At 42.3% G+C, this 26,833-nt stretch overlaps 1 protein-coding gene across 6 annotated transcripts in view; it reads right to left on the reverse strand.

Annotated features, from left to right (window-relative positions):
- cnot1 (CCR4-NOT transcription complex, subunit 1) overlaps positions 1 to 26,833 on the reverse strand; it is a 159,222-nt gene that overhangs the window by 6,467 nt on the left and 125,922 nt on the right. For 4 of the 6 annotated variants that reach the window (XM_060838293.1, XM_060838289.1, XM_060838292.1 and 1 more), the window contains 14 exons: positions 23,403 to 23,543; positions 23,219 to 23,323; positions 22,078 to 22,197; positions 18,801 to 18,992; positions 18,394 to 18,536; positions 17,340 to 17,448; positions 13,085 to 13,254; positions 11,212 to 11,443; positions 9,665 to 9,913; positions 8,370 to 8,533; positions 7,365 to 7,482; positions 6,450 to 6,551; positions 6,100 to 6,273; positions 3,681 to 3,845 (listed from right to left, as the gene is read on the reverse strand). In XM_060838293.1, coding sequence (XP_060694276.1) covers positions 3,681 to 3,845; positions 6,100 to 6,273; positions 6,450 to 6,551; positions 7,365 to 7,482; positions 8,370 to 8,533; positions 9,665 to 9,913; positions 11,212 to 11,443; positions 13,085 to 13,254; positions 17,340 to 17,448; positions 18,394 to 18,536; positions 18,801 to 18,992; positions 22,078 to 22,197; positions 23,219 to 23,323; positions 23,403 to 23,543 — 2,184 coding nt within the window. The remainder of the gene's footprint in view (positions 1 to 3,680; positions 3,846 to 6,099; positions 6,274 to 6,449; positions 6,552 to 7,364; positions 7,483 to 8,369; positions 8,534 to 9,664; positions 9,914 to 11,211; positions 11,444 to 13,084; positions 13,255 to 17,339; positions 17,449 to 18,393; positions 18,537 to 18,800; positions 18,993 to 22,077; positions 22,198 to 23,218; positions 23,324 to 23,402; positions 23,544 to 26,833) is intronic. The other 2 variants (XM_060838294.1, XM_060838290.1) reach the window with 1 other exon arrangement.

A 26,833-nucleotide genomic window follows, 5' to 3' on the forward strand; every position in this document is an offset into this window, starting at 1 on the left:
CACAGCTATTTCCTTTAAAATCCTCGGAGGCAACCAGTCAAACTCAGGGCAACTATTGGCCTTTAGCTCCATGAGCGTGCCCAGTACTTCTTCATTAATGATGGTTATTGCGTTTCATACTTTCTAATTAGCTTTCAAGTTTACTTCTTCCCTCAATTTTTCAAAGTCATCTTTTGAAAGCTTTCAAAACTTCCCCAATCCTTTCACTGACCATGCCACAACGGTTAGACTTTTTCCTTTTGACTTTGCACAATCCTGAACTTGCCTGGTTAACCATGGTTAGTTTGTCCCTTTCCAGAATATTCCTTCCTCACTGGGATATGGTCACAGAGAGATGAACTATTTTCTATACTGTCTGTCATTGTTCCTTCACTGTCTTTTCTGATTTCCCAGTCTATTCCAGCCAATCTGCCCTTATAAGCCATTGTAACTCCCTTGTTGAAGTTTAGCGTGGCCGCTTTCAATGCAAAACTCTCACTCAAGTGGAATGTTAAATTCAACCAAGTTATGGTTACCTTTAGGGAAGAGTGTCATATAATAGGGAAACAGACCCATCAGTCCAACCAGTCCATGTGAACTATAATCCCAAACTAACCCTACAGGTGGCCTATATCCCTCCAACCATTTCTTATTCATGTACTTATCTAAATGTCTTTAAAATGTTGCAACTGTACCTGCATCCACCCTTTCTCACAGTTTACTCCACACATGAACCACTGTTTCTAAAAAGAAAACTACCCCCTTAATGTTTTTAAATCTTTCTCCTTTCACCTTAAATATATAACCCCCAGTCTTGAAATTCCCCACCCGAGGGAAAAGACCTCATGATTTTATAAACCTCTGTAAAGATCACCCCTCAAAATCTCCCATGCTCCAGTGAAAAAAGTCCTAGCCTCTCCCCCTGACTCAAACCCTCCATTCCCAGCACCATCCTGGTAAGTCTCTTCTGAACCCTCTATAATTTCAAACTATCTTTCCAATAACAGGGAGACCAGAACTAAGTCCAGAAGAGGCCTCGTCGTCTTGTCCAAACTCAACCTAGCATCCTAACTCCTATACCCAAAAGCTCCGAGCAATGAAGGGCAAGCGCGCTAAACATCTTAACTATCCTACCCATTTAAGATGCACAACTTCAAAGAATTACATACCTGAACCCCTAGGTGTCTCTGTTCTACAACACTACCCAAGGCCCTGCTTACAATTTTATAAGTCAGGCCTTTGTTTGTTTTACCAAAACACAATACCTTTGACCTTTGTTATCATTTAGTATAGCTCGGCAGAGAAGCCAGAGGCCAAAAGGAACTTGGAAACTGATGAACATCAGTTAATCGGAGGGTAATTCTGTAAGAACTTGGAATACACGAGAAGCAAGTAATCAGTATTGTTGGAAGTTTTCCGACAAGTGTGAAATATAACTGATGAGAAAAGTTATCTTTAACAATCTCCCCTGAACTTTTCAGATCATTTTTTCCCCTGTTCCATTCTAAAGCTGACTCAGACTGAACTGGAAACCTTTGCACAGGTGGTGCCAGACCTGCTGAGTTTCTCCAGCACTTTATTCCTGTTCCATGATGAACTACAACCTCTAGTAGTTGAAACGGTTTCAGTCATTTCCTTAGTGAGCAAGCTGGGTGCACATGGTCAGAGCATGTGATTTAAAAACCCACAGTAAAACTCCTTACTATACTGCTACTCATACACTAAACTATTAAGCAATATTGCTGGAAAGCTGAATTGACTCATTCGACACCTTAAACCAGATTCTATCTCCTCCTATTCAAACTTTGTTACAGTGGATTTTCCCTACAACCAATCAAGCGAACTGCACAGACCAAGTCTACCCTGAAGAAACTCTGGTTTGTTGGTTTTTGAAGCAGATGGGCAGGGTAAGGTTCTTAGAACAAACAGCAATACAGCACAGAAACAGGCCCCTCCAAGCCTGCACTGCCACATTTGCCCTTCCATACTAAAACTGTCTTCACTTCCAGAATGCATATCCCTCTGTTCCCTTCCTATTCATGTATTCATCCAGGTGCTTCTTGTATGCTGCGACTGTGTCGGATTCCCCACTACCACCTCTGCCAGTGCGTTCCAAGCACTCACCATCCTTCGTGTGAAAACCTTGCCTCTCACATCTCTTTTAAACTTTCCCCCTCCATCCTGAATCCATGCCCCCCTAGTAACTGACCCCTCCACCCTGGGAAAAAGCCTCATACTTTCCACTCTATCCATGCCATTCACTAAATTATTTTAAAAAAGTGCTATTATAAACTGACCCTCAACTTCCTGTGTTCCAGTGAAAACAAACCCAGTCTATCCACCTTCCTTCATAGCTAAAATCCCCCATACCAGGCAACATTCCAGAAAGCCTTTTCTGTACTCTCTCCAAAGCACCCACATTCTTCAGTGGTGACCAATACTGTACGCAATATTCCAAGTGTGGCCTAAAGTTCTATAAAGCTGCAGCATAACTTGCCTATCCTTATATATAATGTCCCTTCCAATGAAGGCAAGCATACCATAGGCATATTTCCTTACCTACCTGTGCTGCCACCTTTGGTGATGTGTGGACCTGCACACCCAGATCCCTCTGCATATGAATACTCCCTAAGCATTCTGCAATTCACTGTATAACTTCCACCTGTTCTTGACCTTCCAAAACATATCATCTCACATTTGTCCAGATTAATTTCCGACTGCTACTTTTCTGCCCATGCCCTCATCTGAGCGATATCCTGCTGCGTCCTCTGACAACCTTCCTCACTACGTGCAACTCCACCAAACTTTGTATCATCTGCAAACATACTACATTTCCCTCCAAAATGAGCCACAAACAAATTCTTAGCACTAACCCCTGTGGAACAATGGTCACAACCCTCCATTCCAAAAAGCATCCTTCCACCACTACCTTCTATCTCCTATGACTAAGCCAGTTCTGTATCCATCTTGCCAAACCACCCCTAATACAAGCTGACTTCATCTTTTGCATCAGTCTGTCATGAGGGACCTTGTCAGGGCTTTAATGAAGTCCATAAAGAGAAAATCAACTGCTTTTCCCTCAAATCACCTTTGTCACCTCCTCAAAAACATTTGATCAAGTTAGTGAGGCACAAACTCCCCCGGACAAAACCATGCTGTCTGCCTATAACTCCATTTACCTCTAAATGCATATAGATCTCGTCCCGGAGAACCTATTCCAATAATTTCCCTACCATCAGCACGAGAGTCACAGGTAATTTCCAAAATTATCCCTGCTACCCACCTTAAACAACGGGATAACATCGGCTATTCTCCAGTTATCTGGGACCTCAGTTGCGGCCAAAGATAATACAAAAAAGTCTATCAACACCTACAGGAATTTGTTCTCTTGCCCCTCTCAATATTCAGGGAGAGATCTGATCAGTACTGGGGCACTTATCTACCTTAACACGATAAAACCAGCTCCCTGATTCCACTCCCTCCCCAAGTGTGATTATGTTGACTTTGACAACCTTTATTTATCCAGTAACCTCTCAAGTAATGCCAGCCTGGATTAATCATAATGTAACGAACAAAGACTTACTGCATGCTTATGTCTGTATCATCACATTTATATTTGTATAATTTCTATCCGAAAAGCCAAAGAGGTCACATTCTGTAGCAGTAAGAATTCAATAATTAGTTAAAAAAGATGTAATTACCCTTGTCCTGCTCACCTGCAGGTTACTGCGCAACTCTGAGAGAAAGGTGACCGGTGACCGCGTCTTCAAATAGGAATCCAAGTCCTTCTTAAACTGAGGTGGCATCACTCCTGTGAAGTTGGTCAATATCCGAGGAGCAATGTTGATTTCACTCAGCATATCCACCTGCCACACGGTGTAAACACAGAGTCAGCAGGGTGATTCACCATCTGCCTAGTCGTAACCACCTATTAAACACAGACATCAACTCTGCCCTCCCGCTCATACAGGAACAAACCAGCATGGACTTACTCACCCACATACAGATTTAAAAAAAAAGACAAGCAAGAACTGCAGCAAATCAAGCAACAGAAAATACTCCAGCATCAAGGCCAGCCAGCATTTTAAAAATGAAACAGCAGGTCAGTACCCTGGTGGGGTGAGTCTCATTTTGAGTGAAGCTTCAATGTCAAATCTTCCATTTCAGGGGAAAAACATGACTTGCACATTTTTTGCTTTCACTTAAATTTATGCATTGCAATGGCAAAATTCTATAAACCGGGAAGGCTTATGAAATGTTCGTGGGGACTGGTATTTATTGCCCATTCCTTGTTGCCCTTTGGAAGCTGGTGGGGAGCTACCTTCTTGAACCACAGCAGGTCATGTGCTGTAGGTAGACCCAAATGCCACAAGGGAGCAAGTTCCAACATTTTCACCAAGTGACACTGAAGGAATGATGATATATTTCTGGATGGTGTGGGCCTTGGCGGGGAGCCTGTAGTCGGTGGCTTCCCCATTTGTCTCTTGCCTTTGTCCTTCCAGATGGCAATCAGAGTGAGTTTGGAAAGTTATGTCTATGGAGACTTGGAGAATTTCTACAGTGCATCTTGTAGATGATATATACTGTTGCTGAGCATCAGTGATGGAGGAAGCAGAGATTTGCATGTGTGATGCCAGTCATATGATCTTCCCTTGGGTAGTGCTAGGTTTCAAGTGTCTTTGAAGTTATAGGTTTCATTACACTCCAGACTTGCATCTTAATAAATGACTGACAGGCTTGGATGACTCAGGAAATGAGTTACTCATTGCAAGATGCCTAGCCTCTGACCTGCTCTTGCAGCCACAGAACTCATACGGCTAGTCCTGTTCAGTTTCCAGGCAATGATAACTTCCAGGAATTCACCACTCTGAATGCCATTGATGGCAATGCCATGGAAATTTAAAGGAGTGATGATTAGATGATTTGTTGGAGATGTTGATGATTCACAACTTGTGCGGCACAAATCTTACTTGCCACTTGTCAGCGCAAGTTGCTGTCTAGGTCTTGCTGCATTTGGACATGGACTGCATCAGTATCTGAGGAATCGCAGACAGTGCTGAACATTGTGTAATCAGCAGTGAATTTCTGATGGAGGGAAGATCATTGATGAAGCAGCTGAAGATGGTTGGGCCTATGACACTACCCTGAGGAACTCCTGCAGAGATATCCCAGAGCCGTAAAGACTGACTAACAACCAAAATCTATGTGCCAGGTATCACTCCAACAGTACATAGCTCCCCACTAATTCAAACTGTTGTGAAATTCCAACCATTTTCACTGTAAACTACTAAAACACAAAAGGTTCTGTTGCATGGTGTGTGATATAGAAGCCTCTCACTACCTGTGCCAACTCATGTTGCAAGGCATCTTTCAAGCCACATTAGGTTACTGCACAACTTGGTTTACAGCAGAACCTCGGTTATCCGAATATCAATTATCCAAAGATGATCTCATGGTCCTGATAGAAGCATTACATCAAAGACGTGTTTTCAACACTGATTGCGTCTTTTGTTTACAGTGATTAAAAGCGATCTCTGTTTACTGAAATGCTGCTGAGAAGAGTCCTGGACACAGATGGGAACCCTAGCACAGTCACCAAATGACTGACCTCCTGCCCTCTCTCTCTCCCCACACTTTCCCTGAATTCTACACCCTAACCCCCCCTTCCCCAGAAAATCTCTCCTACACTGTCCTGTACTTGTTAAAAGGTTGCAGTAAAAAGTTGTGTGTGGGGCTGTACGTGCGCACATTATTTGGAGACTCACTCCACAAAAAGGCAGTAGTCTTACTGTTGATGGGGGTGGGACTGGGGGCTCATGGGGACAGGGGCGGACAGGTTTTTAGGAAGCAGCACGCCGTGCGTGAGACCCCCAGTCTCCTGAATGGGGATCAGACTTAACAGAAAACTCCAAGCCCCAGAGGAAAGGTATTGAATCAATTAACCGAATAATCAATTATCCGAATGAAAGAGTGCCCACCCATTTCATTTGGATAATTGAAGTTTCCCCTGTACTTAGGGAATGATGATTCCAGGATCAGCTGGAACACTTATTCTCAGGGTAAACAGGCTCTCATTTGATCAGACAACACAAACCCCTGGGTGAAAATGCCATCTGGTACCTTTAGATTCGGGGTGAATGGATCTGGCAGTCGCATATTCCGTGGGAAGGCACTCAGGATCAGGTTTCGCAGCTGAATACAGTTTGGCGGGATCACATCACAGAAGCCATAATGGTAGTCACAAAGGAACTCTGGAAAATCATGCAAAAGGACAAGCAAGACACGCAGTGTACCCTGTAAAGGTAAAACAGCGATCTTAGAACCAGATTAGACACAACAGAAACATTCTCAAGGTAACAACATGTTAGTGAAATGTGACTTTTTAAAGAGAGCAGCGTTTACAAAATCACTAAAACTAGTGGCAGTGGAGATCACTGGTTTTCCGTTTGTCATGTGGTATGCACACTCACCTTGTAAAGAATTTGCATAGGTTTTGTCAACTCCACATTCCTCAAGTAAGGAGCCAGGAACTTAAACAGATCGATCAACAGCTGGGCATACATGGGCCAGCCCTGGAGGACAGAATACATTAGCCATACCTCTACATTCAATAGTGATAGAATACAAGAGTTTCTACATACATGCTTGTAACAGGAAAATTATACTATGCACAGAGTAATCTCACATATACCTGAACTCAGCTCCACAAATCAATGTAAAAATTAATCTGGGTACAATGTATGAATTAACCAAACTCCAAACTGGTTACCTTGTCCTTTTTACCCAATGGGCATCAGGCTCAGTTAGCTAACTTCCACAGCATTCAGCTGCAGAAGCAAGCGCAGAGGTTCCAGTGGTCTAACTGAATCCTTGCTCACATGATGATTAAAATTTGTGTACACATTGTTACTGACCAAAGAATAAGAGTGATAGATAAAACAGCACTGAAGAGTTACTGCGTCACTCACTCACATTCGAATTTGCTGAATGATGCCCTCCAAGCAGCTATTATTCATCGGTGAACTTTGACAATGTACGCTTTCTGTCTCTAACAGGAACAGGAGGGACGTAGGTACCTTACATCTCAGCCTGTCCTCATGCACAACTTCAAGCAAGGGTAGGGGAACTCCACCCCATCCACCCCTCTCTTGCATGAAGGTCAATTGCAATATCAATATCACTGCTCCAATTTACTGCAGTCAGAGTGTTAAGCCCAGGCCTTTCCTGCTCTGTGTTGCAGACAGTGAACATCTAGCTATGCCTGAACACTTATTTACCGACAGAAAATGCAAAAATCTCTCTGTTGTAAGAAAAAAAAGATGGTACAGAATAAACTGTAACAGCAGTCAGGCTAGGGGTGCAGATACTGACAGCATTTAGCCTACCTTCTGTTGGGGTGTATGCGCCAGCATTCTCGCAATGAAGATCCGGTGGGAAATTAGTTCCAGCCAAGCATAGACAAAGCCAGGAGCTTTAGTAGGCCGCAAGATGTGAAATGTGTTGCTGCCCAGAAAAAAAAAGACACCACAATTTATGTCTGAAGAGAGGAGTCACTGAGTAACAATAACTTCAAGAGCACAGTTAGAAGATTCCCAGTAACATGCTCTACTGTGGTTAACAAAACTTCAGTTACTTTAGGAGATGCAATTTAAAATTACATTCAAAAGCCATTCTAGATGATCTTTAAACTCATGTTGAAGTACGTAAGCTCTTTTAAGTCATTGGTCTGAAGCTGGGCTAACTTCACGCAAACACATCAGAGGGCTCCTTTTAACCATTTATTAACTTTCACCCTCAGCCACTCAATGTGCCAGATTAAAGACAAGCGGATAGACTGTCCCTTTTCAATTTAATTCCCTCAGGAAAACAGAAAAGCAAACCAGCCTTTTGATACCTCGTGCAATGAATAAATAGACACTAAATCATGGGAAACACCACTGCTGAGATGATCCCAAGCTCATTTGATCTAGTGAGAATGAGAGGATGTCAAAGTGATACAGGAACCATGTCTGGTTTCCTGCATAGCGGGACAGACAGCAGCTGAAGTACACCCACTGTTACTTCAGCCAGGACTAGTTAATGGAATATAGACAAATAGCCCAACTGGAGGTCACTTAAATGCACTATTTACACATGGTGAGACACACAATTGGTATTAAGTTGTTCAAGTGATTTTGCATTGCACAAACAGACCTCATTCCCTCAGAGCTAACTAAACCTTTACTCTACCACAGAGCATGTTGAATCCTTCTCGATTGCTCATTAGCCTTTTCGGGGGAATGAGTTCTGAATTTTAGATACTGTATTGTTCCAGTAACCGAGAATTTCCCCTACAATGTTTTGACAATATGAATGAAATAGGAGGCAATGCTTCCTATTTAAACACTTACCAGAAAGCAGTCAGTGTCTGGAAGTTGATCGTTTCCAGCACATGCTCAGGGGCATTTAGCTCGAGCAACAACATGATGAAGATTCGATGATATGGCAGCTGCTGAAATTCACTCTGACGTACTTCGTGATCTTGTAGTAGTACTCCAACAACAATCCCCAGTACCTGCACATTAGATAGCAAGCATTCAAAAACACCATTTTGCAATGCATTGCCAGCTTCCCAGCACTCTGACTCCTTTGAGTAACTAACCATGTGTGAATATACAACGTGACAATGAATGGCTAGAAATGGTGCTCACCAGCATTGCAAACCTGGGACAGCAGACAGTGAGGTGTAAGAACTTTGCCTCAAACTCTTCTCTCTCCAGGGCAGCCAGATCAACAGCAGCTGAAGCACGACAACTGAAAGCCAACTGCCACATGCTCACTCCATACAAGCTTAAGACTGAACTTTGGACATTCAGAGCTCTAAAAGAGCAAGGCTGATCAAAATTGGTAACCTGAAATCAGCTACTACCCAAAAATCATTTTAGTCAGGAGACGATGACCCAACACTTGGATTTTGACATTTCCTCAAGCTCTCTCCTCCTTTCTCTCTTTAATCCGAGCCAAAAGTTAAATGTTTGACAATCGCAACCTGAACAGTTTAACAAATGACAGAGACCAAACATCTCTGGGACTTAAGTCATGGGTTTTTGTTTTGAGATACATTGTAGGACTTTAAGGGTTTGAATGGATGTCATTTAAGCTAAACAACATCAATTCAATTACTGGATCCTCAAATGACTTTAAAAACTACTTGCTGAGTGACATTTCACTGTGTGCATTGGCATGACAACCCAGCTGGGGGAATAACAATGTGAAGATGGGAGGGGTTTACATTTAATGGCCCTCACACACTGCCAAGTTACTAAACTTTGCGTTGGTAATACAGGAAAGGGCAGATTTGTTGGGTTGGCTTCTTCCAGGAAAGGAAGGGTGTTAATCACAGATTCAAAATTCCTGGTGGTGGCTGCAAGCAGATTTCCTTCCGTCCCGAGGGCTGCAGCTAATGTATTACCAGAAGTAACAAAGAGAGCATGTGGATTAAGTAGCGGGTACAGCTATCTAACATGATAAGACAAAACATTCAATCTCATTTCATTGAACTGCCATGAACAAAGGCTAGATGAAAGGAAGGTAGTCCAATTCTCTGTGCCAACATAACTTATACATTAAGACAAGCTTCCAAATGCTCAAAGAAAATAAACACAGCCATACTGGTCACAGGTAAGTGATACAGAAACCCACTCACCTTGTTGAGAAGGTTAATTTTTGTGACTGTGTTGGTGGCCTCTCCAGAATGCTTGACCAGCAGGGCTATTAGCCTGACAAATGCATCCAGGTTGTGATAGCACTTGGCCCTGATCATCGTGGGATTGGCTGTAGGATTGTGCTGCTGCTCCTGTTGTGCACGGTAACTGATTTCAACACACATTTCAGTACATAGTCGGAAAAAGCGAGTAATCAGGTCATCGGTCTTGAGGATTCCCTGCTGGTGCATCTGCAGAGATAACAGACCATTCAACAGCCAGCAAGGCACACAAGGTCAACATTCATCTCAGTCTCAATGTTGTGCACTTTTGCAGCTACAGAGTTTAGAATGTCATCTAGGAGTCCAAGTGAAACAGGTAGGCTGTACCAGCTCTGAAATCACCCCTCAGCTCTTACAAGGGAGACAGAACACATAACAAACATTAAATCCAAATTAACAAAAAACAGAAAAAAGAAAAGAGATGAAGAAAGAAAGTCTGAGTAATGTGAAACAGCAGAACGATTTGGTGATCTGACTTCAAAAGACAGTAAAAGCAGCACTGCCACTGGATAAGACCATAAGATGACAACCAGATTACTGGGTTCTATGCTAGAGTTTAGATTAGATTTTATTAGATTCCCTACAGTGTGGAAACAGGCCCTTCGGCCCAACCAGTCCACACGACCCTCCGAAGAGTAACCCACCCAGACCCATTTCCCTCTGACTAACGCACCTAACACTATGGGCAATTTAGCATGGCCAATTCACCTAACCTGCACATCCTTGGACTGTGGGAGGAAGCGGGGCACCCGGAGGAAACCCACGCAGACACGGAGAGAATGTGCAAACTCCACACAGACAGTAGTCCAGAGCTGGAATCGAACCTGGGACCCTGGTGCTGTGAGGCAGCAGTGCTAACCACTGAGCCACCGTGCTAGAAAACAAAAGCTGAGATATAATGGTGAATCTATGATCTCATCAAACTCAAGTCCACAGTTGGTCTTTAAAACCAAGACTGGGTTTAAAGTCTTGGGTTCCCTGATTTCAAGGAAGATGTGGGTGCAGCAAAAGATGCATGGAGTCCAGAGAGTGCCATCAATTCTAAAACCGAGGCTGTTTCCATTACAAATTACGGGTTTTAATGAGCTGACTTGAAATAAGTGGTTTCTAATACTAAGAAAGAGATTAACAGAGAGAAACACTGTCATAGGGTCTAGAACAAGCTAACAGAAATAGATTTTAAAAAATTAGGACAGAAAACCAGAAGTCTCTTTTATACAGAATTACTGATTGAACCAGAGATCCTGTCCATATTTAAGAAGTGGATTGAAGAAAATGGAGATAAAAGATATGTGAATAAAGAAGAAACCTTATTTTGGCCAATTCTTACAAACAGGACAAATAACATTAGGGACTGGTTGGACCTTCCTGTAATTTCCACGGAAGCATTTGTTTCAATGGTTAGCATTTTGGTTACTTTCCACTAGATTTAACTGCCTTTTAATGTAGCTTCTATGAGCCAGTTGTTCTCTCATTCTTGACCTTACCTGCCCAACAAAGGCAGAGAACGCTTTGGTGCTGTCCCGTCCAGCTGCTGCAGAGTGATAGAGGTTTACCCACTCTCTCAGCAGATACTCAGCTTTTTCTCGAAGACCTGGTGGGTCATCGTATTCAGAGGCCTGGGATATCCCAGAGTGCATCATAAAGTTGGGGCCACCGTGCGCGCGATCCATCATAGCTTCGTAGTTAGCTCGAAGCAAATCCATAAGCTGTGGCAATCTGTATCAGGGTCACATTAGAAATAAAAAGTAAAGTTGCTGCAGAGGAAACACCATTTCTGAATTGCCTTCAAGTCCAGAGGCCGGCATTAAACAATTACAACTGATCCAAAACTGATAATGCCCAATTTTTAACATTTTGATGCCAGTTACAATATTTCATTATATGTTACACAGGAGGCAGAACAGGGTACAGTAGTATTTAGGCTTAGGAAAGTTTAAGACAATGAGTTAAGGCAGTATCCCATGATGGGGTGTGTCCCAGGAGTGGAGATGTAAAAAGGTGGAGCAGATGGGAGGAGACCAGAGTTGGAAGAGAAGTATTCGACCAACAGAATCGAGATCGGCTGAGGTCTTTTTGAAATTGACTGGGTCTCAGTGACAGACAGAAGGTGAAATTTAGGAGGCCGACTAATGGGAAAGCATTAACTGCAGCACACCTTTTCAGGCACCAACAAATTATGTAGGTATTTAAGCCAATGTGGTACATTCCTAAAGTTGTTATTGCAAACCACAATTATTTTTCAAAGTCTTGGATACTGTTTCACTAAAAACTAATCATCACTGGTCAAACTTCTTCTGGGATTAGTTAATAACATAACTTAGAAAAAAAACTGCATAGAACTCAAACCAAGAGAAAATGCTGGAAAATCTCAGCAGGTCTGGCAGCATCTATAAGGAGAGAAAAGAGCCGAAGTTTCGAGTCTAACTGACCCTTTGTCAAAGCTTTGACAAAGGGTCAGTTAGACTCGAAAGGTCGGCTCTTTTCTCTCCTTATAGATGCTGCCAGACCTGCTGAGATTTTCCAGCATTTTCTCTTTTGGTTTCAGATTCCAGCATCCGCAGTAGTTTGCTTTTTTTTTGCTTAGAACTCAAATTCTGCGCAAAGGGATTATTAACTGATAAGTTCATTTCTGCTCTGCCCCAGTATTCAGTGCTTAACAATACCAAGGGCTCTTACGACAATGGCTATTCTTGTGTGAACTCTGGTAACACTTCAGCAGGTTAACTGCAGAGCAAAGGTATCACATGTAAGCCAAAAAGGTACATTCATGCAGGAGCTGGTTTTTTAAAGGTCTAAATTAATGGCTGCACTGAATCAACAGAACAGTGTACCACAGAGCACCATAGATTCCGTACAGTGTGGAAACAGACCACTTGGCCCAACAAGTCCACACTGGCACTCCGAAGAGTATCCCACCCAGACCCGTTCCCCCACCCTGCATTTCCCATGACTAACCTACATGTCTCTGAGTACTATGGGCAATTTAGTATGGCTAATTCACCTAATCTGTGCATCTCTGGACTGTGGGAGGAAACTCTCTCAGACATGGGGAGAAAGTGCAAATTCCTCACAGACAGTCACCTGAGGTTGGAATCAATCCTGGGTCTATGGTGCTGTGAGGCATTAGTACTAAGCACTGAACCACCATATTGCGTATGGATTCGGTAATGCTTTTGATCACATAATATTCTTAATCTGAAATTAATTGCTCATGATAACAAAAAACATCCTGAAGTAAATACCAGCCTATTTGGGCACGGACAGCTCTAAAAGCTTTTACTGGAACTTTCTTCAGTTGCATAAAGATAGAACATTTATTACCATTTTAACCAACTTTTCAAAAGCCCCAAAACTTACCCTTCAGGTGCATTCCCTCTGGAATGAGCACTGATCCTCATAAGTGTTTCAATGGTATTGAACAGATCAGCTTCAGTTACATGACTAATGCTCCTCTCATCGACCAACAGAAACTTAACCAACTGCATGGCGAAGGCTACTGCCATATAGTTCAAGCCATTTTCCATTGACTGCAGGAATTAAAAAACTTCATTCAATCCAAAATGCACTTCAACAACGTGCATGCCACAAGTTTACATTTTAAGGGAACAATTACAAGTGTCACAATTCAACATTCTGTTTAGCTCGAATCCTGAGTTCAGGTACTGAACCTGGTGACTGATTTTTTTTTTGTTAACATGTTTAAACAAAATGGCTTTGTTTCTGAAAACAGAAAGTGTCATGGAAGAGGAAATGGTCAGTCATCTCACTGAGTTCAAGCGACACATCTGGTCAGAGTAACAGCAGCAGAAATTACCGAAAAGGTCATTTTCACAACAAGGGCCTGTGAGGCCTTAAAAGCTTCAAATATCACAGTTTTGAATCAAACTGCAGTGAGAGGATTGATTATATTGCTACAGAAATGCAGACTGCAAAATGTGACCAAATACACACTTTACCATCACCGTAGATAGTGAAGTAAACTGCATATTAGAGATAGGAAAGGGTTAAAGCTGGTCAATCTATTGTCAAATGTGAGAATCGTGCACAAGAAATGTTAATAAGTGTTCAGAGTTTCAACATAAGGCTCAACCATTAAAAAAGCCTCTACATTGTAGGACTTCATAATAAATCCCTGAATGTTGACAATGCTGTTGCAATAAGCAGTTGCCCAAAGGAATTAGTTTTATTTACGACTGGTTCTTAGAATATCTTGGGAGCTGGACACAAGCAGTGTATTATGTCACTTCCCCTCCTCTATACCTTGCACGCCCCCAATACAGTCAGGTTCTGAAACTGTGAAGAAAACACCCAACTTCACTCCGTTCTCATTTTTATTTTCAACAAAAACCAAAATCAACATGTTCACTGTCCACTGGAGTACCACCAGATGTCTGGGGGGTGCCAAATGTTATTCCCTTGTTCAAACACAGAGCATCTAATCGAGAAGAGAGCACAGAGAATAGAAAATATAAAATTCCTACAGTGTGGAAACTGACCCCACGGCCCAACAAGTCCACACCAAACCTCCGAAGAGTATCCAACCCAAACCCATTCTACATTATTCTACATTTACCCCGGACTAATGCACCGAACCATCACATTCCTGAACACTATGGACAATTGAGCATGGCCAATTCACCTAACCTGCACATCTTTCAGATTGTGGGAGGAAACCGGAGGAAACCCATGCAGACACGGGGAGAATGTGCAAACTCCACACAGACAGTCGCCAGAGGCTGGAAGCAAACCCGGGCCCCTGCTGCTGAGGCAGCAGAGCGAACCACTGAGCCACAGTGCTCTGTGCAGTACCGCAATGCTTTTGAAGAGTGGTAGTCAAATTATTGGAGAGGGTTTACGATTACTTGGAAAACCAGAGTTTGATTAGGGAGCGCCAGCATGGCTTTGATAGGGGCAGGTAATGCCTCACAAACCTTACTGAATTGAAGATGTGACAAAACATCCATGAAGGTAGAGCAGTGGATGTGGTATATCTGGATTTTAGCAAGGTGTTTGATAAGGCTCTCCATGGTAGGCTTATTGAGAAAATAAGGAGGCATGGGACAAAGGGAAATTTGGTTATCTGGATACAGAATTGGTGGGCTCATAGAAAATGGAGGGTGGTAGTAGATGGAAAGTATTCAGCCTGGAGCTTGATCGCCAGTGGTGTTCAGCAGGGTTCTGTTCTGGGACCTCTGCTCTGAGATTTTTTACACATGACTTGGATGAGGAAGTGGAAGAGTGGGTTAATAAGTTTGCTGTTGACACAAACATTGGTGGAGTTTGGATGGGGGGGTTGCAACAAGATATTGACAGGATGCAGAGCTGGGCTGATAAGGGCAGTTGGGGCTCAACCTGGAAATGTGTGAAGTAATTCATTTTGGAAGGTTGAATTTAAATGCAGAATATAAAGGTCAAAGGCAGGATTCTTGGCAGATTGGTGAAACAGAGGGATTTTGGGGGCCACGTCCACAGATCTCTCAAAGTTGCCATCCAATGTTGATAGGGTTGTTAAGAAGTATACGGTGTGTTGGCTTTCATTAGCAGAGGATTGAGTTTAAGAGCCATGGGGTTATCCGCAGTTCTATAGAGCCCTGGTTAGACCACATTTGGAATATGGTGTTCAGTTCTGGTCACCCCCTTAGAGGAAGGATGTGGAAGCTTTTGAGAGGGTGCAGAGGAGATTTACCAGGATGCTGCCTGGACCGGAGGGCATGTCTTATGAAGAAAGGTTGAGGGAGCTAGGGCTTTTCACACTGGAGTGATGGATGAGGTGACTTGATAGAGGTGTACATGATGATGAGAGGTATAGTGGACAGCAAGAGACATTTTCCCAGGGCGGAAATGGCTATCATGACAGGACATAATTTTAAGGTGATTGCTGGAAGGCTCATGGGAGATGTCAGAGGTAGGTTCTTTACATAAAGTGTGCCGAGTGTGTGGGATGCACTGCTGACAGTGGTGGTAGAGGCAGATACATTAGGGACATTTAAGCAACTCTTGGACAGGTTATGAAGGTTATGTCGGTTAGTTTGATCTTGCAGTGGGACAAAAGGTCAGCACAACAGAAGGCCAAAGCGCCTATCCTGTGCTGTACTGTTGTATGTTCAATGTTATTTAGAACATAGAACATTACAGCGCAGTTCAGGCCCTTCGGCCCTCGATGTTGCGTTGCCCTGTCATACTAATCTGAAGCCCATCCCACCTACACTATTCCATGTACATCCATGTGCCTGTCCAATGACAACTTAAATGCACTTAAACTTGATGAATCTACTACCGATGCAAGCAAAGCATTCCGTACCCTTACTACTCTCTAAGTAAAGAAACTACCTCTAACATCTGTCTTATACCTATCTCCCCTCACTTTAAAGTTGTGTCCCCTCGTGTTTGCCGTCACCATACTTAGAAAAAGGCTCTCCCTGTCCACCCTATCTAACCCTCTGATTATCTTATATGTCTCTATTAAGTCAGCTCTCAACCTTCTTCTCTCTAACGAAAACAGCCTCCAGGCCCTCAGCCTTTCCTTGTAAGACATTCCTTCCATGTCAGGCAACATCCTAGTAAATCTCCTCTGCACTCTTTCCAAAGCTTCCATATCCTTCTTATAATGCAGTGACCAGAACTGTACACAATACTCCAAGTGTGGCCATACCAGAGCTTTGTACAGCTGCAGCATAACCTCCTGGTTCTGGAACTCAATCCCTCTATTAATGAAGGCCAAAACACTGTATGCATTCTTAACAACCCTGTCAATCTGGGTGGCAACTTTCAGGGATCTGTGTACATGGACATCGAGATCTCTCTGCTCATCTGCACTCCCAAGAATCTTACCATTAGCACAGTACTTTGCATTCCGGTTACTCTGTCCAAAGTATATCATCTCACACTTGTCCACATTAAACTCCATTTGCCACCTCTGCATCCTATGTCTCTCTGCAACCTACTATATCCTTTGTCATTACCCACAACTCCACCAACCTTAGTGTCATTCGCAACTTTACTAACTCACCCTTATAAGCACTCACCCAGGTCATTTATGAAAATGACGAACAGCAGTGGACCCAACACCGACCCTTGCGGTATGCCGCTAGTAACTGGACACCAAGATGAACATGTTTCATCAACTACAACCCTCTTTTCTTTCAGCAAGCCAATTACTGATCCAAACTGCTATGTCTCCCACAATCCCATTCCTCTGCATTTTGTATAATAGCCTACTGTGGGGAACCTTATCAAACGCCTTGCTGAAATCCATATACACCACATCAACCGGTTTACTCTCATCTACCTGTTTGGTCACTGTCAAAAAAATCAATAAGATTCGTTAGGCACAACCTACCCTTCACAAAACCATGCTGACTGTCCCTGATCAGATTATTCTTTCCACGATGGTTATAAATCCTCTCTCTTATAACCTTTTCCAACACTTTACCACAAAAAGTATCTGGAAGGGTACGTGAAGAGGAAGTGTTCAGAGGGATATAGGCCAAATGCTGGCAAAAGGGACTAGATTCATCTGGGATATCTGCTATGCTATGACCCCACAGTTACATACTTACATTGCCCAAGGGTTAATCCCGTAATTGTTCAGAGCTGTACAGCAGATCCTTACCTGGGCTAAATGGATGTCATACTGCTGCATGTTGACCAGATGGTGTCTAATGAGCAATTCCACAGCATCCACATTGTATTTGTATTCATCACGACATTCAATCAGGCACCTACATGAACAAACAGATAATACTTACAAGCTGGCAAGCTCACTAAATCTGAACTATTATGTAAATTTACTAACTTGTATCATACACAGAAATGCAATGGACGGGGTAATTAAGAATTTCTCTCTATTACTTGTCACCTCCTCCAGCCCAGCAAGGGCTACGTCACCTCCAGTCTGGCATCTTATGCATCATCCATCTCTGGTGACGATGTCTTCAGCAGTCTTGGTCCTGAAGTTCTTCAATGCCTTCACTAAACCTCCCTGTTCCATAAAGATGCTCCTTAAAACTGACCTATTGACCAAGCTTTTGTTGACTTGCTTTAATGTCGGTGTGTAGCATTTGATTCAAACTTCATTTCAAATAAACCTTTTATGGAATATCTTGGGGCCTTTTATTTAACTACTGAGGTGTTCAAGCTTGCTAATTTAGTAACCCCTAGAATGATCAAAGCTATCTGGACTTTACAGGAAACATCAAAAATTGTGTGGTACAAGTCCCTCCCCTTTTTATCTTGAATTAGTTGCTGATTTTAAGTTAGTTTTAAATTAAAACCATCAGGTATCTCCCAGTAGACCACAGCTGGTGATTAAACAGAGTCATTCAGGAGGATTCTTTAAAGCTCAAAAAAAGATGTAAAATTTTGTGAATGCAACAGCTTAGTTCATTTTGTGAAAGTATTGCATGTCACTGTGTTCAGCACTATGTTTACTGTTAAGTGACACCTATAGTTCAGGCTCCAGCTTCAGAAGAGGGCAAGGACACAACCCCTGATTATCCAGGAGGAGGCAGTGTGTACCCCAAACACAACTTCATTCTTTGTGTGAATTGGATACTTTTAGTGATTTACTTCAGTCTGTAGCAGTAGCATTCGTGTTTGATGATGCAGCGCTGCATGCCATGGAACAAATACAAAGTGAAAATGTCACACTGCCTTCTTTTACACACCTGGTGATTTTATTGTTACACCACTGTGATCCATAAGCACGACCGTCCTGCAGGGCTTTCAAAACCAACAAATGGCATTCACGATAACGAAGCAGGAGGTCTGGGTCTGCACCACTTGTGGCATCCAGCAGTCCCTCTACAGCCTTCAAATTAAAAGAGAGTTTGACTTTAGCTCACAAATTATCTCAACTTTAATAACAATGTCAGTAAGTTACGAACATTGTAGTTTTAATTTCTGAACAAACACGGAACAAAAACGTGAAAAATTCAAAGTAGTAAAGAAAAAAGTGTATTTGAAAACACAATAGTTTCTTAAATAATCACTTAAACAATGCAAACTATCAGAGGAACAGGAGTTAGAGAATTTAGTAAATGAACAAAGCAGCATTTGGACAGAGTGAACTCACCTTCTGCAAGAGGCCTAGAGCAGCAATAGCGTCACGGGAGTTCCTGGCCATTACCACAGCCTCCAGTAAGCTACGAAGTGCCTGAGTCTGAGGGTTCATGGCCAGAGTTGGTGGAATTGCATGTAGGTGCTGCTCTAGTTCGGTGATGCACTTGTCATAAATCTGTGCGATATCGTCAGTTGCCCAAGCTTGCTATGAGAAACAAGGCAAGATCCAGTGTGAAAATTATTGCACTTCTTGCAAATGTGTACATTAAAGAACTAATCGGCGTAAACACAGAATTCTGGATTAACCAAACATAAGACCATAAAATGTAGGAGCTGAAGTAGGCTATTCAGCCCACTGAGTCTGCTCTGCCATTCAATGAAATGTAACATGTTAGTATCCACAATTTAAACTTAAGTTACATTCTGTTAGGATCCAAGCTGAAATTATTGCTGAACAAGTTAAATCCCTGAAACCTGCCTTGATAGATCATATTTTGTTTTGGTTTTTAACAAGGTGGTCTCTCACGAAGACATACACAAGGTAGGTTGAACATTCAGTTTAAGAGATAAAACAGAACTTCAATAATTAAAAGAAATAACAACAGAATAAAATAAATTCACTTGTAATGCAAATTCAAAAGATCTTAATTCTGTTTAAAGTAAAATCCTATTAATCTTAAAACGTATGTGCAAAAATAATCCCTTGTATACTACCCAAAAGCATTCCTTTTAAAGAATTCACACCAGAAGGAATAAAAATGCCTAAGATCTCAGACTAAGACTTCCTAACGCAAGTGACTAACTCCAATACTGGAAATGAGAATTGCTCCAAGCAGCAGCTATCATTCACCTGAGCTTAAACAAACTCTGCTTCAAGAAATCTCTTCAGGGCTTTATTCTAATGCTTCTGATTGGGATTATCACGACGGTCTTACTCCTAGGTAATCTAGTTTCTCAGAGAACACACCTCTACCTGAAAAATTTAGATCTACTAAAAACTCCAAAGATGTATAGCTCTTTCAGAGAAGAAATTTCTCATCTAAATCCTTATTAGATGCCTCTACCAGCAGAAACACTTCTTAGCACTTAGCCTGCCAAGCCCATTTAGAATCTTGTACATTTCAATAAGATTCTCTCTAATTTTGAATTCCAGAGAATGCAGACAATTTCCTTAGCCTCTCATCACTGGAGGATATCTCAACCCAGGGACTAGTTTCGTGAACTTTCACTATACCAGCACCAATGCAGGTACTACTTTTCTTAAATGTGGCGACTAAAACTATACTCAACATGTAGTCTCACCAAAATCCTGTGCATCTGTAAAAAGACATTTTTTTTCCCGTACTTCAATCCCCTTGCAGTAAATGCCTAGAACGCCATTTACTTTCCTCATTGCTTGCTGTACCTGCATGCTGTGTACCTTGCACGATCACATCCCAGTCTCTGTGAACATCAACAGTTAAAATCCATATCTTTTAAGAAGAAAAGTTCTGCATCCTTTCAGGGTTCTTCCCACGGCTTACAGTGGTTAGCACTGCTGCCTCACAGTGCCAGAGATCTGGGTTCAATTCCCGACTTAGGTGACTGACTGTGTGGAGTTTGCACATTCTCCCCGTGTCTGTGTGGGTTTCCTCCGGGTGCTCCGGTTTCCTCCCACAGTCCAAAGATATGCAGGTCAGGTGAATTGGCCGTGCTAAATTGCCCATAGTGTTAGGTAAAGGGGTAAACGTATGGGTGGGTTGCGCTTCGGCGGGTCGGTGTGGACTTGCTGGACCGAAGGGTCTGTTTCCACACTGTAAGTAATCTAATCTAATTTTCACCTACCTTAAGGTCAGCAGGAAAACCTAAGATGTATTACTCTGCCTTTTCATTTAAGTTATTAACATAGTGTTTCAGCACTGCAATGAAACACTCCAATATTAACTTGAAAATATCCTATTTTCAGCGTCATGTCTGTTAAATAATCTCTATCATAGTGTCGTCTCCACCGCTATGATCCTTACTGCACCCATTTACCTTTCTCGTAGCATATCAGTGAAACATACTTAGGCTTTGACAGGAGTAATTGGGAATTACTAGATCAGAAAGTAGGAGCCTCACCTGGCTCTACATTCCGAAACTACATAAAAGGCTCACTGCTCAGTCACCACAGCTCACCAACAACTTCTAGGGATGGATAATAAAAATGCTGTCCCAGCTAGATGCCAAATCCCACAAATTAAAATAAAGAGGACAAAAGACCATTATGTATTGCAACACACAAGATCAGTGAACTGAAATTGAAGAGAATAAACTTGGGATCTTCCTGTACCATGTACATTCATCATTTTTGGCCCTCCAATAATGTATGGATACACCATCTAAACTTCAACGCTATTCAAAACTAAAGGCCCTACAACCCATCCTCCTAAATGAAATTTGCTGCTTATTACTTAGCTACAACTGATATCAATACAATACCTTTAATCTAATGAAAGCACCAAAAGCACTTCATAAGAACATTTACAACCAAGTATGATGACCAAGGCCAAATAAGCAGACATTAAGTTAATGACCAGAAGCTTGGACAGAAATATTTGCTTTTTTTTTAAACCATCTTAAAAGGAGGAAAGGCAGTCAGGGAAGTGAAGGGAGGGCATCCTAGAAATGGAATTGAAGGCACTTTGACAACGGTTGATGGACATGGGCACAAACGTTTGAGGAGCGCGCTATTTTGGTCAGTAGTGTGGTTGGAGGAGATTACATGGACAGGGCAAAGCCATTTTTGAAAATGAGAATTTTGAAAGTTAAGGCATTGGCTTCTGGTCAAACAGTGTAGGTCAGCAGGCATAGAGATATTACACAATCTCCCAAGTTTATCTTAACTCGATGTACAAACTTTGGAGATAGTAAGGACTATAGATGCTGGAAGTCAGAGTCAATAAAATGTGGAGCTTGAAATGCACAGATCAGACTGATGATGGGTCCCAACCTGAAACGTCAACCTTCCTGCTCCCTGATGCTGTATGACCTGCCGCACTTTTCCAGCTCCACATTTTATTGACTCTGATGTGCAACCTTCATTTACGTAAACCACCCTGACCCCAAGTCATCATAAATTCCTCAAATTATTTTAAGTTTCATTCCACTTTCAGCTCTTTCCTGATCAATTGTCAGGATGACCTTTAATTTGTACTAAAAAAACCTGCACACTCATCAATTGTATAAAAATGGTACATTTCAGGAACAAATAGTAACCAAGGAATTTTCACAAATGACGGAATAAAAGTTATGTTAATTCTCTACATTACCTGCATGGGCTTGGCCAAGAAACCAGTTGGCTGTGAAATGTCATTACTGGGAAGAAAGCCTGGGATATTGCGTGCAAACTCTTCATACACAGCTAGTTGCTTGGGATCTACACCTCCCACCTAAAGAATATAAAACAATTAACAGCCAATGGAAAACATCCCATTTGAACATCCTTGGCACCGAGCAGTCACCATTTTAACTTGCAAACAATTTCTCAAAGCACCCGACAATGCAACGAGCAGATGGCAACGTAAAATACTGTAAGCTAACAATTCATATACAGTACACAACATTATAAACATACATTGCAGTAAGTAGGCAGGGGATTTTTAAATTGCATTGGGATCAGGGCTAAGATCTCATCGTGGTGAACCTTCAGGTCAACCTGCAGTGTAACACTCAAGGAGGAAAATAACTTCTGCAGAGCTTTCCTTAATCGAGATTCCACGTGCAACTGTGCTCCTGCTGATGGGTACATGAGCGTGATGCGACAGTTCTCCTAGGGCACATACGGTTGGGTAGTATCTTGACCCATGCAAGGGTTGGGTGAGGTAGTAGTAAGGCGTGCACTGAGAGATCCACAGTTTAGTGCAGTTTAGTTACATGCTGACAGCAAATCTATCCACCCAGGCTTCCTGTAGAGATAATCCCCACAACGCCTCCAGGATGTCACTTGGGATTGCTAGGTTGCAACTTAGGTATAGCAAAACAGTTTCATTTGGTCCTTGGGGTCAGAAATTTTGGGGCTTAATCCTTAAGCTTGGCTGGGAGTAATTCGAGTAAAAAGTGAGGTCTGCAGATGCTGGAGATCAGAGCTGAAAATGTGTTGCTGGTTAAAGCACAGCAGGTCAGGCAGCATCCAAGGAACAGGAAATTTGACGTTTCGGGCCAGAGCCCTTCATCAGGAATGACATTCCTGATGAAGGGCTCTGGCCCGAAACGTCGAATTTCCTGTTCCTTGGATGCTGCCTGACCTGCTATGCTTTAACCAGCAACACATTTTCAGCTGGGATTAATTCATCATTAATTTACTTTTAAGTAAAGGAGTCAGCAACAAGAATTTTAACAAGCTAAGTGGACTCTTTGCATTCGCAAATTTCAATGTGCAGAGACAAAACTTTACAAACTAAGGCTTCCCACCTTCAATCGGATTTGTTCAGGCATGCGCTCAGCCTGGTAAGTGAGCACCACAGGATCACAGTAACGACGACCCTCCTGCCTAGCATGCTTCCGAAGTTCAAATTCCTACAAACACAAAAAATTATTAACTGGATGCAGTGATGACAAAACCAGGGCAGGAACAGATGAAGAATAAGAAACTTACTGTGGCAAGGCGTTTGTCCATTTCAGGACCCGCTTTTTCAACAGCTGTTTTCTGAATAAAGCAACAGGCCAGCTCGCAGTTGTCTTGTGCTATCTGTGCTGCTGCTTGCTCCATCATTTCCCTTTGTTGTGGAGAAGCAGTCTAAAGGACCAAATTAATAACAAACTTTAGGGCTCAGAGCAGACGGCAACACCAGAGAAGTTAATATGCATATGTGTATGGAATGAGCTGCCAGAGCAAGTGGTAGAGGCTGGTACAATTGAAACATTTAAAAAGCATTTGGATGGGTATATGAATAGGAAGGGTTTGGAGAGATATGGGCTGGGTGCTGGAAAGGGGGACGAGATTGGGTTGGGATATCTGGTCGGCATCTGTTTCCGTGCTATGCATCTCTATGCTTATGTAATAACAAATAATTCATTTGCAATAACCAGACATGTATGCACCCCGACAAAGTATCTGCATAAAAACCCTTCTTGAAAAAAAAGGGAACTGCTTCTGGACTCAGTGATTCATTCTTTCCACTATCACCTTAACCTATTGTCCACAGGCTGCGACTGTGGGAGCTCCATTAGTCAATTCCACATATTTGGTGGAAATACTGAAATTCCAAAGTCTGCTAACTTGTATAGGATAACATTCTTGAGCTGTACTCTTGGGACCAATTCTTGATGGGTTACTATGATAGTGCTTTGTCTAATTTGCTTAGTCCACACAAGCTCAGGTCAAATCAGTGGATGGAATATCATATTTGAAATCTTTCTGGTGAAGAAAATTTCATACCTAACATGTTCTGTTGCTCAAGTCAAGATGATTCTATCACCAAGAATTTTGCCTGTGCCTGGAAAACAACTTGTTAGTTGTGTGTAAACCATACTTTTTTTTTTAAAAACAAAAATTGTTTCATGAGATGAGAGTGTAGCTGCCAAGGTCAGTATTTGATGCCCATCCTTAACTGCCCTCAAGTGGTCAATCGCCTCCGTTGCCTGCTGCAGCCTAATCGGTGGTGGTATACTCAAGGAAGGAATCCCACAAAACCTTTACCCAGCAGCAATGAAGGAACAGTGTGTCTGCAAGTTCCCCTCATGAGCCTGCTGCCCATGTCCTTCCAGGTGGAAGCCATCAAGTAGCACACCTTGTTAATGGTACACACTGCTGTCACTCTCAACTGGTGGTGAAAGCTGTGACTTAAGTTGGTGATGGGGTGCCATTCGTAGCCAATCATGTGGGAATTCTGGAATGAGCATAAAGCAAACATACCCGGGCAAGTGAAGATTTTCCATCCCTGACATATCTTATAAATAATGGACAGGCCTAAGGGAGTCAGGATCTGACCTGTTCTTGCAGCCACAGCATTTACATGACTGGTCCAATTCAATTTTCAGTTGGTGATAACTCCATCGGTATGTTTTTTTCTCGTATGGGTGGAGAAAAGGGGAGAAGAAATTCATCAATGATCATGCCACTGCGTGCCAAGGAAAAATGGCTGGATGCTCTTATTGGTGATCGACATTGCCTGGCACATGTACAGCATGAACATTACCTGCCGTTTGGCATCATGAGTTTGAATGCTGTTCAGGTCTTGCTACATGTGGACCAGGACCAGCTCAGTATCCAAAGGGGTGATGCTGAACATTCTGTAGTCATCAGCAAACATCCCCACTTCTGACCACATGAAACAGTTGAAGATGGTAACTCAACCTAGAATAGGGACGGAGATGATTGACCTACAACAACTACAAGCATCTTTCTTTGTGCTAGGTATGGCCCAAGCCAGCAGAAAGCTCTCAGATTGCCATCGATCCCCACTGTGCTAGGTCTCCTGGATGCCTAACTTCATTAAACAGTGTTAATATCAAGGGCAGTCAACCTCACATCACTGAGATCAATTGTCCGAGTTTGGACCAAAACTGTAATGGTATCAAGTGCCAACTGGCCCTGAGAACACAAACTGAGCAGCTATGTGATTATTGCTGTTAAGTGCCACTTGATAGCAGTGGTGATGCCATTTTCCATCACCTGCTGATGTTTAAGAACAGACAGATGGAAAAATAACTGACTTTTTGGCATTGGCATAGTCCTGTGTAACAGTTCATAAAATGGACATCTAATTTTTATGTCTGCTGAATGTTACTGACATGCCATCCTGTACTCTCCTTGAATTAGGGTTGATTCTTTGGCTTGGTGGTAATTATCAAGTTGATGATACTCTGGACTATTAAAGGAAGACACAGCTATTGTCTGAAGTTAGCTGTCCCAATCTTTGTTGCAGACTGAATTTTCACTGGAGGTGGAAATTCAGTGGAAAGCCACGTCTGCTCGATATGACTAGATAGAAATAGCAGGCTGATTCATTCCCAATGGACACCAGCCAGAAAGCACTCCAGACAGTGTCTCCTACATTTTGACCTTAAGCCTCCAATCTCCCTGCTCAATTTACTCCCATGGTCAATATTTCATTCTTGGCTCCTTAAATTCCAAATACAAGCCTGCACAACGTACCCCAAACTCCAACCGCTCCCAAACACCTTTAGTGTTGAAATAACTCTTGCGCTCACTCCAACTTATTTTTTATTCAAAACCAACCCCGACCTTGGCTTTTACTTTTCACTTCAGTTTTGAGAAAGTTGTTTTAACAGCAATTACTGCTTCCGAGAGAGACCCCATCCTAAACAGCATTTGAAAACCAGGAACAAAAAAATATGAATAGGTTTTACAAAGCCTTCTGAGCTGTTGCATATAATTAGAGTTTCATAAGCAATCATGCGAATATACATATATAAATTAGCAGCATGGGTAGACAATTCAGTTCCACAAACATGTTTGGCCATTTGACAAGATCATAGTTGATCTTAAATTGCCATCAAACTCAATTTTCCTGTCTAGACTCCCATACCCTTTGACTCCCTTGTCAATCAACAATCTAACTTACTCAGCTATAATATATTGAATGACTCAGCTTCCACTAAGGAAGAGGGGAAAAGAATTGTGCAAATTCTCGAGCTGCAGTAATGTGCGAGGAAGACCCCAGCCCATTCATCATTGACCACCCTGAAAGTGCCAGTGATGCTTCATGCAACTCACGAATGAATCTAAAAAGTAACCAAAATTCACATATAATTGGACAAACCATACTGCAAGTCTCAGCCTGAACTATCTTGCTTCCTTGCTCAAGCTTTGGAGACCAATGGACAAGTTTGCTGTATTTGCACTGGATAGGACAAGGCACTTTATCCTAATTGCAGAAACTGCCTTGTGACTCAGTTGAAGATACCGCTACAAAAACCAAGTTAAAAATCACACACCAATTTATAGTAGCGAGAGCGTGTGGTGCTGGAAGAGCACAGCAGGTCAGGCAGCATCCAAGGAGCAGGAGAATCAATGTTTCGGGTATAAACCTTTCATCAGGATGAAGGGTTTATGCCCGAAAT

The sequence above is a fragment of the Hemiscyllium ocellatum genome, chromosome 17, assembly GCF_020745735.1.
Source record: "Hemiscyllium ocellatum isolate sHemOce1 chromosome 17, sHemOce1.pat.X.cur, whole genome shotgun sequence".
In the NCBI taxonomy this organism is placed as follows: Eukaryota; Metazoa; Chordata; class Chondrichthyes; order Orectolobiformes; family Hemiscylliidae; genus Hemiscyllium; species Hemiscyllium ocellatum.